This window comes from Euleptes europaea, chromosome 12 (assembly GCF_029931775.1).
Source record: "Euleptes europaea isolate rEulEur1 chromosome 12, rEulEur1.hap1, whole genome shotgun sequence".
NCBI classification, from domain to species: Eukaryota; Metazoa; Chordata; class Lepidosauria; order Squamata; family Sphaerodactylidae; genus Euleptes; species Euleptes europaea.
This window is the reverse complement of record NC_079323.1, coordinates 34,118,533-34,134,870: the sequence shown is the minus strand read 5'-3', so window position 1 is coordinate 34,134,870 and position 16,338 is coordinate 34,118,533. Positions and strand designations below refer to the sequence as shown.

The window sequence follows — 16,338 nt, the reverse complement described above, 5'->3', positions numbered from 1 at the left end:
ACATAATAAGAAATATGCTTGACTTTCCTCAGAATATCTGTTTGGGAGTCTGGATATTTGTATTGATTAAAGGGGATTTGCGAGCATTTACAGGTAAGGAAATACACTTCTATTATCTGTTTTTCTTTTAAATAATTCCTTAATTATTATGTTCACCAAAAATGTCTTAATTAGATTATGAAGAAATATGTGTTGATATATGCAGAGTCAAATTCTGCCTTTTTGTACTGAATTTTATTTCAAGAAGACTCCTTTGAATTTGTCAGCAATGAAATTAGTTATGGGGTGCTATATTTCAGTGTCTAGCAGAAGAATAAACTATTATGCAAGGATTTTTTTTGCAATTGAGCATATGTGCTTTAAGGTCATAAACAAGCTTAGTATTTATTACAGATTCAGCCTTTGTGTGTTATGGGGCTTCACTTTTCTTACTGCAGTTTTTTTTTTCTTCCCCCTCAGTTATCACATGCCATCTGGCTATAGATTTTTACCAAAGGGGCCACTTCTTCTTTTGTTATCTCTTCATCAAACAGTTGAATAAACTCTGTTGCCTGGCAGTATATATTGCCTTTACTTGGTTTCATTCGAATTCTGGGCTTTTCAGTCGTTGGGACTCTCCCCTATCACCTAATTTACAATTAAAGCCCTTATTGCAATTGCAGCAATAATCATGTAAATGAAAAATGGCTAAACCTTCAAGTGTGACATTAGAAATGGCTTTCAGTCATACCTTTTTGAGTGTGCATTTGTTCCACACCTATTTGTAATTGTCTACTCCTTTATGATGTCAGATGTTGCATTTATTTGTTTGTTCGTTTATTTGACTTGTATGCTGCCCTGTCCTAACTTTCACTCAGGCTCAAAGCAGTTTACAACATTTTAACACAGTTTAATCCCCAACAATTTACAATTTAAAACCACAGTATCTCTTAGAATTTAGGAGGCCCTAAAACCAGTTCACACTAAACAATAGTGGGAATCCAAATCAGAGAGAAGGAACAAAGGGAAACAATAAACACCCTCAGTAAGGGAAGGGATGGGGACTACATAAATAGGATAGGTAAATACTAAAAAAGAAGGAGAGGGAGGGAGGACAGCAAGATGGAAACCGTCGCTGTCCTCAACAATAGGCCTGGCGGAACATCTCAGTCTTGCAGGCCCTGCGGAATCGCTTCAGGTCCTGCACAGCCTGGGTCTCACTTGACAGAGCGTTCCACCAGGCCAGGGCCAGAGACAAAAAGGCCCTGGCTCTGGTTGAGGACAGCCAGATGCAGACCGTTTAGGGCTTTGAAGGTCAGTTCCAAAACCTTGAACCTGATTCAGTACTCAATCTGGAGCCAGTGTAGCTGGCAGAGCACGGGTTGACTGTGCGCCCTCCATGGTGTCCTTGTAAGGACCCGCGCCACTGCATTCTGGACCAGCTGAAGTTTTCGGAGCAGCCTCAAGGGAAGCCCTGCATAGAGCCAGTCACAGTAGTCTAACCTAGAGGTGACCATTGCATGGATTACTGTGGCTAGGTCAAGGGCAAGACAGGAAGGATACCAGTTGCCTAATTTGGCAAAGATTATAAAATACCACTCTGGCTACATTGGTGACCTATGTCTCCATTCAAAGGGAGGCATCCAAAATCACACCCCAACTCCTGATGTTTGGAGCTTGTGTTAGTTGCACAGGAGCTGGGAGCTGGTATCCCATCCCCAAGTCCCCCTGGCCCAGCCACAGAACCTCGGTCTTTCATGGATTCCGTTTCAGCTGGCTCTGTTTCAACCATTTCACCATAGCCTCCAGACAACTGGCCAGTACATCTGAGCAGCATCCAACCAGCTGCCCATCAACAAATACAGCTGGGTGTCATCTGCATTCTGGTGACAACCCAGCCCCAAACTCCAGACTAGCTGGGCGAGGGGGCACATATAGATATTAAATGACATTGGGGAGAGGATTGACCCTTAAGGGACTCCACATACCAAAGGATATTGTGGCGACATCTTGTGCTACCCTCTGTCTCCAATCTTGGAGAAATGAGACTAGCCATTTCAGGGCTATCCCACATATACCAGTATCAGCGAGGCAGTAGGTCAGTAGATCGTGTCAAACGCTGCCGTCAGATCAAGTAATAACAGCAGTGCTGACCCGCCTCGATACAGCTGTCTACGAAAATCGTCTGTGAGGGTGACCAATGCCATCTCAGTCCCATGGCCAGGTAGGAAGCCAGACTGAAATGGGTCCAGAGCCAATATGTCCTACAGGAAAGCCTGGAGCTGTTCCACTTCCTCTTTCAATTTCCTTCAATTAGGACATTTTGGAGGACTTTCATTCATAGGGTCGCCATGAGTTGGAAACGACTTGACAGCACTTTACACACACACACACACACACAATATGTCAATAAAACTTTATAACACACTTTTTAAAGCATGCGCAAACCAAAAAAACGACAACAGGCTTCATGACCCACTTCTGGGCTGAAATCCAGCCCAGGTTGGGAAAAGCTCCTCTGGAAGACATGGGGGATCTAATCTCATTCCTTTGTGTATGAATGACAATTGGGCAACATGTTGAGGAAGAATGTATTTAAGAAGGATCTTGTCACATAAGCAGCAAGATGAGATGTCTCAGCAACACAGTAAGGGTTGGATTTGTGTGTCCTCAGTCTTCATAAAAACAAAGCTCCTTTCTCTCTGTGGCATACTGTCAGTATGCTGTTCTCAGATGTATATGGGGGAAACATAGCAAATAATGGACACAGTTAACTATGGGTTGAAAGTTAGTCATTAAAGAGTGTTGTGAGATGTTAAGGGAGAAACCACTTTTGTAAGCCTTGTTGAGCAGGTTCTCTGGAGAGGAGGCATATAAACCCCCCCCAAAGTATAATAAATTTTGTTAAACAGACTACCCTGAAGATTTATTGATTTGTGGCAATAACAGTATGGCAATGTAAAAACAAGAAAATCATAGTGCATAGAGAGTTTTTAAAAACAAGATAACTAGTAGGATACAACCAGATATAAAGTATTTGAAACAGGGTTTTGTGTACTAGTATCTTTGTTATCTAAATGTATATATTATTTTAATTTTGATTTAGACTTATTTCCTTGGGAAATGTCTTTTTAGAATTAGTAATGTTGTGGAAATATAAAAGGGCCCAGCTTCCTAAAGACTTGTTTGTGATCCCTGGAGCATTATCTGTCACTTGGATATAAGAGAATAATGGATTTTGCTGCTTCTTCAAGGGAGGGCAAATGTGTAGGGTTGCCAACTGCCAGGTAGTCACAAAAATATTAACTTGAGCTGCAATGTTAGAGCTAATCAAATATGTGCAGCCACTATGGCTAAGAATATTTCAACAAAAACCAATAACACAGAATATCTTCATAGCGTTATATATTAGTCATTTGTTACTTCACAAATGCTATAAACAACATATGAAGTAGCTCAATTGCACTAGAACACAGCGTGCAACCCTTACTCACTTGTTTATAAAATACAGTAAGTACTATTCAACTCAACACAATACAAAAAAATGTCAAAAAGCAACAGTAACAATAACAAGACAGGATTCCGGTAAGTACCCAGTTTCAAAACAAATTTCCTCAGTTGTTTGACATTAAAGTCCGTTTAAATGCCGTCCTTTTTCTGGCCGCTTTGGCAATTGAACTCCATGGCATTGAAGTCCCTCCCCTTCCCAAACTCCGCCCTCTTCAGGCTCCACCCACAAACTCTCCCGCCGGTTGCGAAGAGGGACCTGGCAACCCTACAAATGTGCCGACTGGAGAAAAACTGACAGTGCTCCTAGGCATTGAACACAAGGCCGCTTTGGCAGTTGCAAAGTTGCCCCCTCTCCAAGTTATAGCAAGCTAGAATAATCTGAATAAATAAATGAGTCCGAGCCTGGAGTTGGGCTATTAGGATTGTTTATAACTTAATTAGTGTGATACTGCTCAAGGCCACTGGGTCGAATGAGTAGTTTCATTTAAGTTAAGTACGAAAGACTTGTTTGTGATGTTATTTTGCAGAAGAAACCTATTCACCTTCAGAGGACACACAGGCTAAGGAGACTACACCTGATCTTGCACCTGATGGCTGGCAAATAACAAGCCCTCCCGAGTTTCTGGACTCTACGCATCATCTCGATTTTAGGGACTCTGAGAAAAGAAGCAGCGGCTTGGTGTTTCGAAGGAAGAGGTCAATTTTCTTTCCGACTGGAGTTAAAATATGTCCAGACGAGTCTGTCGAACAGGCCACTGCCAACCATCTGAAATATTTCAAACTCAGAGGTAAGCAGGCATCAACAGGCTGAGATGAATATCCTGGCAAAGCAGTGATTTGATATGCAGAGGTTCAAACACTGGTCGCCTGGTGAATTAAAACTTCCATTAGAATAAGCCTGTTTGGAATGAAAAATTGGTTGTGTTCTATCTGTATTTCTGAATAGAAATGTCTCTGTTTGTCCGGGGGAATTTTTTGCTATATTCCTGTGAGACAGCCCAGAACATTTCCACAGAAGGCGCGACAGTGGGAAATTCAGTCAGAGACAGTGGGTTATCCCCCCAGGTACAGGTACAAGTTGCATTTGTGGTTACAGCTTGAGAACTTGGCTTGTGGCTGTCCCACCCAAGACGGACATGACTCAACTCTTCTTTTTGATCTCCCAATGTGTTAGCAGAATTATTTGCCTCCAAATTGATGTGGCACTAACATGGGTGATTTGAGCAGGTAATACAATCTATGGCATGTTGGGGAAAGGTGGATGGTCTGTGAGATGGGCCTCGTAAGGAATGTGAGTATTGGCTTACTCGACATGTTGTCACTGCAAAGAAAGTTGAAAGTGCAGTACATCTATCATTCATTGAGTTACAGAACTTGGCCTCTTGAGAGATACATAATATTCTGGAGGGGGTGCTGAAGGAAAATTGCTGCATTGATAAAATATCACCTTGTTCATCTCTATTATACAACGAGACTGATAGGGTCATATGCTTATTGAAAGAATGGTCTCCTCCTGTCTCTTAGTTCAATACAGAAGAGACACAGAATATTCTTCTCTGTACACAGCAGTTGTGCAATTAGATTTCAGTGATGCCTTGAGATTTCTGATCTAGCAAGTATCTGTGCAATGCTCTTTGTCTCTGAAAAATGTAGGGTTGCCAGCTCCAGAGATTTTGGGGGCAGAGCCTGAGGAGGGCGGAGTTTGGAGAGGGGAGGGACTTCAATGCCACAGAGTCCAAAATGGCAATTTTTCTCCTGGTGAATTGATCTCTATCAGCTGGAGATCAGTAGTAATAACGGGAGATCGCCAGCCACCACCTGGAGGTTGACAACCCTAGAAAAATGGTATATTTGTGGCATTATAATGATGTGGCATATTAAGGTTAGCCCTAGCACTGAAAAACACTGAACCTGCATATGTGCTGATAATATGTGTATATTTTTCTGACAGAGAAATTATATAATTATATAATTGTATAAGCTATAATTCTCTGGTTAGGGTCACAGCCTATACACCCACAGAGCAAGTGGGTGGGGGTTTAAGATTAACATATTTGCTACTGCTAAAGATTTAAATAATTTGTAGGTGGACTAGGTCATGATATAACCTGGTCCACTGGGTTAGTACCATTATTACCAAGCTGGCTGTAGTGAAGAAAGCATTGGGCACAGCCTCAAGAATTACATGGCAAACGTCATACATGTAGTGGGTCTCCTGAGGCATCTGTTTCTAAAACCAATGTCTCTCCTCCACTACTGCACAACATGTTATTCCTATAACTTAGAGCAACTTTAGGAATAGCCTACAAATGCAAGTTGGTGAGAGACAAGGGGGAGCCATTTTTACATTGGATGCATAAAAATAATTCATTAGATCCATATTGGGATTGTATGTGTGTTCATCTCCTTCAGTTACCCATTATACTTATAGCTTAACTGACCTTGTGAGTCAGGCTCTATGAAATTAGTTTGGCTTCTCTTCCAAATATCTGTTTCCCTGAATCCTCAGAACTGGCACAAATTGGCAGATCTATAATCAGTCTTCACACAGAAAGAAAGGCCCAGATGGCATATAATAGGAGTGCCATTTAAGGAGAGCAGGAAGGAGCAGTCTAATTTCCATTGTATTTAGGCCCCATATGACTGTGACATTCTATCCCTGTTCACATGTGGCATTGAATGCACGTACATCCTGCATATACGGTATGTGTGCACATCTGTTTGTAAGAAACAGCCAACATGAGTTCACTTTCCCAATGAACCAGAGACCAGTACCTGGATAAATGAGTGGTTTCAATCACACATTCAGCTACATGCGTTGAATGTAATGTGAATTACCCAACTCAGGTATAAAGAAAAACCCTAGTGTACACTGTACATAAACTGTATGTGCTCTCACTGTAACTTGTGAACAGGGATATTATGTTTTTCCCATTGAACAAAATCTCCCATGCCCCATATTTGTTAAATGTATTATTTCTAGTCGCCATCGATAATGGAGATTTTGAACCAAATTTCCTTTAATATTTAGCCCATGATAGCAACTACCTAGGAATTAATTTCATACTTGTTAACTCTTTTACACTCCTGACTATTTAAAAAAGAAGCCTATAGCCCAAGTCAGATTTGATATATCAAGTTTACCTTCTAAAACTGGTTTTTGCAGGGTAGAGTATTCAATCTGATCTCCTTTTTACACAAAGAGTTTATTCCATTCATAAATTTCTATATAATCTCCCATAAGTGAAAGAGTAAGAAAATATAAATATAAAAACTGTCACTTTTAAAATATTAACCATGGCCCTCCAAAATAGATGGTGAGACCACCAGTCCAAATCTTCTTCAATTTTGACACACTGGCCCAAAATTCCACTGACACACAAATATCTAATTGGTTTGGAGATACAAGTAACCAAATTTATTTTTAATGTGATGTTTTAGATCCATTGGAATTTCAGTACTTAGTTGCAGTTTTTTCTCTGTTAATTTTATATCCTGAATGACACCATATTGATCCAATGACTGAAAGATAGCTAATTTACTGCATTGGCTTTTCTAATTACACAATGACATGATCTGCATACATGGTTAATTTAATTTGATTACTGCTATATGTGCCCCTTTCTATTTGTAATCTTACAACAATAGCCAGAGGTTGCAAAATATGAACAAACAACGAAAATGGTAGAGGTAATTCATGCCCCATGGCGCAGATTGAGATGAGGCCTCAGCTAGGTGGAATAGACCACAAGGCTTGGCAAACTGAATTAGGCAGTCCCAGAGGCACAAAATATCCAGTCAAATTGAGGTCCTGATATGAGGTCCTCATTATGGGCTACAACTATGCAGTTTCAGAATAGCCATTTTGTGAAGCGTCTCCGGCAATACCTATTAGACCCTAACTGTAAATACAAACAATACCTTAAACATACTTTGGAGGGACAATAATAGGGCTGCCAGGCCTCTGCTGGGGGGGGGGGAGTTATGGAGAGCGTCACATTGCATGATGTGTCAATGTCACTTCTGGGTGACGGGTCTTTAGAGATTTATGGGATTTCTAGAGTGTCACTGCAACAGAGTGACGTCACTTCAGGGTCTTCGTGTGACACAATGTTCACAATGCCCTGCCCCCAAACCTCACAACATTCACCACTCAGAGGGCAGTATGCTTCTAACCCCCTGTAAGTGGCACAGATAAATGCATCCAACCAGTACCTGTTGATGTGTCCACTGGCTCCTGACTCCATGCAGCTGCCACCCTCACATAGAGAATCAAAATGCAAAGAGAAAAGCTGGCCCAAGTACTCTTAAAGAGAGTGGTGGTACAATCACTAGAAGCTCTAAAGTTAAACTCCAGGGAGTGTTATGCTGCAGATGTGGGTATGAACACTAACCTGCAGCCAAGTTCCTTTTTGCCAGGCAGACACACTGGGGAGGACACATACCTTCTCCATCCATAGCATTCTCATGCTTCTATGGCCCAACACATCCAACCACAATGGCTTGCCCAAGATCTCTCCTGCCAAGGGTTTGGATCCCAGCCAGAGTGGGATTCAATGCACCAGCCTTTTTGTCAGCCACAGGGATTGTAGAAACTGGGGCAGCAATAACAGAACACACAACTGCATCCCACACATGGCATGCATGTGGAAAACAAGAGGCATGGAGGAGGCTGGCCACAAGCGAAACTCACTTTTTGCCCAGCCATGGGCCAAGCAGCAGCAAAACAAGAAGCAGAGGCTGGGCTCGAGCCTGGCCTCTCACAATGGGGAGCAGTTCTTAACTATTCACCCTGCTGGATGCACAAGAATGGGACACAGGAGAGGGAATTAGGAAAACCCAGAAGCCCTGCCATCAAATCCAGCCCCAGGGAGTAGAGTAGGGAATATTGCAAAGACTGGCCTGGCACAGTGGGAAAGCATAAGAATAGTGTACCTAAGGTCCCTGGTTCAAATTGCAGATTGGGAGTACCCTGAGATGGTACAATTGGACTCCCAATCATGCTTGAGATTTTGTTCCATCAAACATCATCACAAGAGTTTACCTGTCCACTGATTGCTGATTGGCTGCCCAACTTGCCCACCATTTTGGCTAGTGAACCCCCACACACTATCTTCCTCCCAGACTGAGGAGAGCACATTACCAAAGTCCACTCCCAGTCAGCCCAGAAACGTATGACCTCCATCCATCTCTGACCAACATTCCCCTTATGAAAACTGCATCGTTTATCCTTTTTTCTGTTGAGAGTTGGCAGCCCCACAGCAGAGCAGTGAGATAAATACATGTCACAACAATCATGATCGTGTTGTGGGTGTAGAAGCTGGCTAACATCATATTGGGGACTGGGTCCTTCTAGCCTCTCCTCCTGTTGTATGGCTGCTACTAGCCATCCAGATCAGCACAGGGGCAGCAGTGTCCCATGGGAATGGCATAGAGCACATGGTCTACAGAGGGATTGATGGTGTTCAGAGAGGGTCTGTTGGGGCAATGAGCGGAGTAGGTAAGACAGTTGTAGTAGTTCTAGTTTGAGGACAGGATTTCCCCTACCTTGTTTATCTGTGTGATGTTAATTGTCCTCCCCTTTGTTGCATATGCATTGAACTGGAGAACCTTTAAGGGTTCTGAACAGAACAGTGTTAGACAAACAGAACAACAGTGTTTGGCTGCTAAGTGTCCTCCAGGTGCAGTTCCCACACTTAAACAAGTTAATGGTAACTTGGTGTCTTGCTCTGTGCTGCAAATTTGCATGACAAGGGCTAGAGAGCTACAGCCCCATGACGCACAGCTGAGCTGTGGGTGTCATGGCCAGGTGAGGAGAAATTGTCTGCTCTGGAGATATGTAATTAGCTACAGACTTAGTGTCCTAAACTCCTCTGGCATGTGTGGTGTGGAGAAACGTTGCTTTTAAACCTTTGCCTGCAGTACTGTGGGATGAATTTGAACTATGCCTGTTTTTAGTCACTGGAATATGTTGGCCCTGACCTGGATGGCCAAGGCTAGCCTGATCTCATCAGGATCAGCCCTGGTTAGTATTTGGATGGGAGACCCCCAAGGAATACCAGAGTTGCTATGCAGAGGAAGGCAACGGCAAACCACCTCTGTTAGTCTCTTGCCTTGAAAACTCTACTGGGTTGCCATAAGTCGGCTGCAGCTTGACGGCATTTCAAACACGCAATGTTATGTAGGTGTTGGAGGTATATCTGAGGCTTAGGAAGCCAACTAAGTCCTGCTCCACCCAGAGTATGCCCCTGATACTGGCCAAGTCTATGTCAGCATAGATATTATAACCAGCACTGCACCAGCATGATGACAATAGGGTTTACCACTAGCATTTTTCTAGATATGTTGGCATATCTTCAAGATGGTCACCATCATAAGCCTTTTTTAGGCCAGGTTTCAGGAAGTGGGTGTTAGTCTTGTTTTGACAAATCTCCAGAGGAAGCAAAATTTGAGAACAAAATTTGAAAGAAAGCATCAATTTATAGCTTTTCTTTCTTTTTCTTTCTTTTTGTACTCTCATGCCTCATGTCAAGTGAACTATAAACTCCTGTTTCTATAGAATGTAGAGATTTGGATGAGAAATAACGGAATAATTGAGAATGGGATCTAATTTTGAATGGAGCACCTTCGGAAAACTCTTTATTGTAGGACTTGATACTATAGAGCTATGCAATTTAGGGTCATTTCACAGACAGACATTACTGGACATATAAAAAGCAAAATATGTGAAGCAGCCTAGTGTGACATATAAAAAGCAAAATATGTGAAGCAAGTTGTTGCATCAATTCTGACAAAGTCCACAATTTACAGTGTACCACTTGCTTTAGCTTTATCCCTACACCCCCAGTTTGGACTATATGTACTGCCAGAAAATTTCATCTCATTGAGTCAAACATAATCATTTAAGTATACCCCCCAAATATTATATGGACTTGATTGATGCAGCTTTAATTTCGATGTTTAAAGAGTCCTCCCACCAAATAAATGACTGCACATAAATAGCAGCAATTGTATGAGAGAGGCTACTAGGGTGTATCCTTCATTAATTTCCTTGCTACTTTCCTGAATCACCAACTATTAAACTTTGAGTTTCTTGAGTTTTAACAGCACATCAAGTAAGAACACTGGTTTAGTATCACCTCCAAAATAGGATGGCTTTCCTGACTCAATATCCTAGTAGTGGCTGTACATAGTTCAACCCTTAAGAAGTACAAATGGGATTATACCTGGATTAAAAGTGAGCAGTGCTCATTTACACAAATGACCAAGAAAGCTGCCCCACCCCCAGAAGACATCCCGAACTTGTCATGTGCTGTCCCTTCAGTTAACCTAGTAAATCCCTTTCTGCAGAATGAAACATAATAGGCTAAATAACTCTTACTGCATGGAAAGATAAATGGCTCTTGAACACTAAAACACTTGCCAAGCAGATGCTTCCTGAAACTGGTATCTCCTAGGTAGAGAGAAACTGATGTGAGTTTGAATCCTGTAATTTCAGACTAATAGTGTAATTAGAATATTAAGTATTAAATAGAAGCAGAGAGTTTCTCTCAGATGTCCCATAGAGAGGGTTGCCAAGCTCCAGTTACTGGTAACCAGTGCTAATCGGTATATAGTTATTGCTGTGTTCCGTATGGAAAAATACCGAAATAATGAACAAAACTTACAACTAAACCTTGTTTAGTTACTTGCCCTTACAATCTATGCTGTGCCATATGCCATGCCATGCCAACTTTATTTCCCGGGATTGGGTAAAGTTTCAATAATCTTTATCAAGGCATCAATTGAATTGGAGGCAACAGCCTTCCCCTGCCGGTCATAATTGAAAAGTGCAAGTAATGCTCATAGAAAAATTGGCAATTACACCAGATTTGGAAAAATTGCAAGGGCATATGACTGTAAGTTTGTATGAAGTATATACAACATCCAATAAAAGCAAACAAGGTTTAGTTGTAGATTTTGTTCATTATTTCGGTATTTTTCCATATGGAACACAGCAATAAACTCCAGATACTAGCTGGAGATCTCCTGCTATTACAACTGATCTCCAGCCAATAGAGATCAGTTCACCTGGAGAAAATGGCTGCTTTGGCAATTGGACTCTATGGTATTGAAGTCCCTCCCCTCCTCAAACCTTACACTCTTCAGGCTCCGCCCCAAAAATCTCCAGGTATTTCCTAACCCGGAGCTGGCAACACTACCCATAGACATCAAGATTTAAGGGTTAAATTACAAAACGATCATCAAGGACAGCACAGGTTCTATCCAATAGGCGGCCAGTCCATACACATTCCTAATATTACTCCAATGGCCTGGTTTTGTTGGACAAAGAACTACATTTTAGTAGTAATACTTGTTTGAGGTTTGGGCTTTGGGAAAATGTAATGTTTCATATTCTTAACATTTGCTATTTAATACATTTACAGTGTAATCCTAAAGGTAAAGGTAGTCCCCTGTGCAAGCAACAAGTCATTATTGACCCATGGGGTAACATTACATCCTGACATTTACTAGGCAGACTGTGTTTACGGGGTGGTTTGCCATTGCCTTCGCCAGTCGTCTATACCCCCAGCAAGCTGGGTACTCATTTTATCCTAGACAGAGTTATATCTTCTAAGTCTATTGAAGTTAATGGGTGTAACTCTGCTTATAATTGCACTGTCGATGTCTGGAAAATCCCTTACTGTGCAAGGGAACTTCTGCATTGGATATACCACAGAATGTTATGGTTTCTATTGCTGATCAATTCACGTGTTCATAGTGAATCAGATGAATTTCATGTGATATTCTCCAGAGTGTTGGCTTTTATATTTGCCAGTTGTTGGCACTATAAGATCACACAAAGCAACCCAAGTGCAGTCGACTTTGCAGCAGTTCTACAAAATATGAAAATACAGCTTGTCCAACATATGTTGGATGCAAAACCTCTCCTTGGTTGTATTCCTTTAGACATCTATAAGGGAAAAAAGCCCTGGCTAATTTTTAAAATTATGTTATCTTAGTCTTCAAGGAGGTTGCTGAAGAAGTAATATGCAAGATTCAGTTATTTGCCCACTTAGCTATTTTTTAAAAGCTCTACCCTGTTAGAGGGTGCTAATTTAGAATTAAGCTCTTCCCTCAGAGCCACCAAAGCCCAGTAGGCTCTACTCCCAGATCTTCCCTAACTTGTTATGCTCCAAACTCTTGCCCCTCCCTCTGATTTAAAGAGATGGCAACCTCTACTGACCATCTCTACAAGGTTCCTGCAAATGTTAACATTACTTGAGAATAGGGTTGCCAACGTCCAGGTATTAGCGGGAGATCTCCTGCTATTACAACTGATCTCTAGCCGACAGAGATCAGTTCACCTGGAGAAAATGGCTGCTTTGGCAATTGGACTCTATGGCATTGAAGTCCCTCCCCAAACCCAACCCTCCTCAGGCTTCGCCCCAAAAACCTCCCACCGGTGGTGAAGAGGGACCTGGCAACTCTACTTGAGAAATTAGATTATTAGAGAGAAGAAAATGTTGCTCTCGCTCTTGCTAGTGTGTGTGTTAAGTGCCATCAAGTCACTTCCAACTTATGGTGACCCGATGAATTAACATCCTATCGTTAACAGCCTTGCTCAGGTCTTGCAGACTGAAGGCTGCGGCTTTCTTTATAGAGTCAATCCATTTCATGTCGAGTCTTCCTCTTTTCTTGCTGCCTTCAATTTTTCCTAGCATTATTGTCTTTTGCCATGACTCTTGCCTTCTCATAATGTGACCAAAGTACTATAGCCTCAGTTTAATCATTTTAGCTTCTAGGGACAGCTCAGGTTTGAATGGATCTGGAACCCATTGATTTGTCTTTTTGGCAGTCCATGGTATCCGTAAAACTCTCCTCCAATGCCACATTTCAAGGGAATCTACTTTCTTCCTGTTAACTTTCTTCATTGTGCAACTTTCACACCCATACATAATAACAGGGAAAACTGTGGCATGAATAAACTTGATTTTTGTTGCCAGTGACACATCCTTACACTTAAGAATCTTTTCTAGCTCCTTCATGGCTGCCCTTCCCAATCTCAATCTCCTTCTGATTTCTTGGTTGCAGTCTCCCTTTTGGTTGATGATGGAGCCAAGGTCATGACATTATTTTGTAGCCAATTCTTATTTGTCTTGATAGCATGCTGGCTACATTTATTTATTTACTTACTTCATTTATACCCCCACCTTTCTCCTCATTTGGGACCCAAAAGGACTTACAACCTTCTCCTCTCCCCCATTTCATACTCACAACAACCCTGTGAGATAGGTTAGGCTGCCAGTATACAAATGGCCCAAGGTCACCCAGCAAGCTTCCATGGCAGAGCGGGGATGTGAATCTGGGCCTCCCAGATCCTAGCCCAACACTCTCACCACAACATCCCCCAGGCCATGAAGCCAGGCAAGAAGAAACCTTTAGGGGTTGGAGTTAAAAGTCCCACCCCTTGTTTTTGCATTGAAAATGTCCAGCCAATACTTTTGGCTCGGCTCTAAAAGTGGGTGATTTTACATGTTCAAGAATTACTCTCTTTATAATGGGATCAAGTGGCATGCAAAATTATAGTAATCGAGTTCTTTACATCCTGAAGAAATGTACCTATTGCAGTTGGAAGGCAGTACTGATATTCGTCTGCAGGTGAGTAGGCAAGTGATTAATTGCATCTCATGTTTAAATAGGCCCTCTTTGAACAACATTGTGCTTTTCCAGCAAGGCGAAGTAAATAAATCTCTTTTGTTCTTCAACGTATTGGTAAACACGTGCAGTAATACTTTCCATGCCGAACTAGTTCCGTCTTTCCACATGAAAGTATATGAGCAATCCATCTCAGTGGATTTTCCTGCCGTAGCAGAAGGTGTGCTGACTTCCCAAAGCTTTATCCCTTCTGCCCATTAGAGAGGCCCGCTGGTCCCTAAGTTCATGTTTGGTTAATGCAATAAGAACCCACAGATGGTGGTGAGCTTTTGAGGCTGGACGCAGTGGGGTGGCTGTCACACTAACTAACTGGAAGGGCAGATACTAAATCTCTAAGCTAGTTGGAGGCGACTGAGGTGTTTAGAGGAAGCAGCAGCTTGCATTTGGAAACAGTTATCCTCCCTAATTCTTTTTTGTTTTAATGAACAAGAGATGAGAACATTAAGAAGCAGTCTAGGAGTCTGAAACCAATATAGAAAGTAATAGAGGTCTCTGGCCAAAAAAAAAAAAGTATTTAATTTAGCACTTCTTATTAGTCCAGGCCTCTGAGCTGGTGGACTGTTGTCTGTTAGCCTTTCGAAACTTCTGCTACTGAAAAACATAAATGGTACAGATAATAGTTCTTGTGCAATTGCATCAATTTTGGGGGGCTGCCTTAGCCACAAACCAAGTTCCTTTGTTTGGAAGTAGGACTTAAACTGAGCACTACTTAATAGGATTCAAAAAAATTTCTGAAAGTGGTGAAATTTTACTTCCAGGGAACCTTCTTGTATCACAGCAGGGGAACATAATTAATATAGGTGTAGTATTTGGCCTCCACCATTCATCATGGTGCTCTGTAGTATTAAAGTAACATGCAAGCTGTATAGGGTTGCCATGTCCCTCTTTGCCACTCTTTGGGGAGGAGCCTGAGGAGGGCAGGGTTTGGGGAGGGGAGGGACTTCAATGCCATAGAGTCCAATTGGCAAAGCGGCCATTTTCTCCAGGGGAACTGATCTCTGTCGGCTGGAGGTCAGTTGTAATAGCAGGAGATCTCCAGCCACAACCTGGAGGATTGGAAAGTCTCTTTCAAGGTAGGTCTCTATCAGAGTAAGTGAAAGTCTTATCTCAAGGTAGTTTCTTCAGATAATAACCCCAAGTGGAACAAAGGGGAGAAGGTCCACAGTAACGCCGTCCGGATGTTCACGAGCGTTTTCACTGCGTAATTGCAGCTTCATCAGCTAATATCTTCTTAATATATATCATTTATCTTAGTAGATGCAATAATAGCAGTTTAATACAAGTATTCAGTCTAAATGCACCAGAAGGCTGCTCAAAATGGCTACTTGTATATATTCTCTTTGATGTTTGCACTTGTTTGTAGATGTTTACGTTCACAATACATGTTTGCATAGTTTGCTTGTGTTATTATTTATTTTGTTTGGTGAGCCTGGTACTAGAGTTTTCCTAACTATCCGGTTAGTACTAGTGCATATTTGCGTTATATACAACCTGGAGGATGGCAACCCTAAAGCAACCCCAAGTAATTCACAGTTTGTTAAACATAGGGTTCAGTCTCCAGGTGGTGGCTGGAGAACTCTCGGAATTACAACTGGTCTCTTAAGTTACAGAGCTCAGTTCCCCTGGAGAAAATGGCTGCTTTGGAAGGCGGACTCCATGGCATTATACCCCGTTGAGGGCCTTCCCTTCCCAAGCTTCCCTTCCCAAAAGCTCCAGGTGTTTTCCCACCCAAAGCTGGCAAACCCTAGTTAAACAGAAGGGAAAGGAAATGAGGAGGTGGCAAAGAAGGGAAAGAAAGGGATTTCAAAAACAGGTTGACTCAGCCTGAATAAATCCTTTTGTTCCTGACCTTAGCATTATTCCCCTCCTGCATGCATTGCCCTCTTGGTCCTGGGAGATACTATGAGTCAGGCTGCCAACTCCAGGTTGGGAAATTCCTGGAGTTTTGGGGAGGGGAGGGACCTCAGTGGAGTATAATGTCATACTGACTTCCCTTCAAAGCAGCCTTTTTCTCCACAGGAACCGCTCTCTGTAGCCTGGAGATCAGTTGTCATTCCAGGGGATTGCCTGGCCTCACCTGGAGGTTGGCCACCTATTTATTTATTTGCTTCTTTTATACCCCACCTTTCTCAATGGGCACCCAAAGCAACT

The 16,338-nt window shown here is 42.1% G+C and overlaps 1 protein-coding gene across 1 annotated transcript in view; it reads left to right on the top strand.

The window, feature by feature from the left end:
* IMPG2 (interphotoreceptor matrix proteoglycan 2) overlaps window positions 1–16,338 on the top strand; it is a 78,360-nt gene continuing 62,022 nt past the window's right edge. The window contains exons 1-2 of the mRNA XM_056858530.1: window positions 1–93; window positions 4,017–4,277. Coding sequence (XP_056714508.1) covers window positions 15–93; window positions 4,017–4,277 — 340 coding nt within the window. The 5' untranslated portion in view covers window positions 1–14. The remainder of the gene's footprint in view (window positions 94–4,016; window positions 4,278–16,338) is intronic.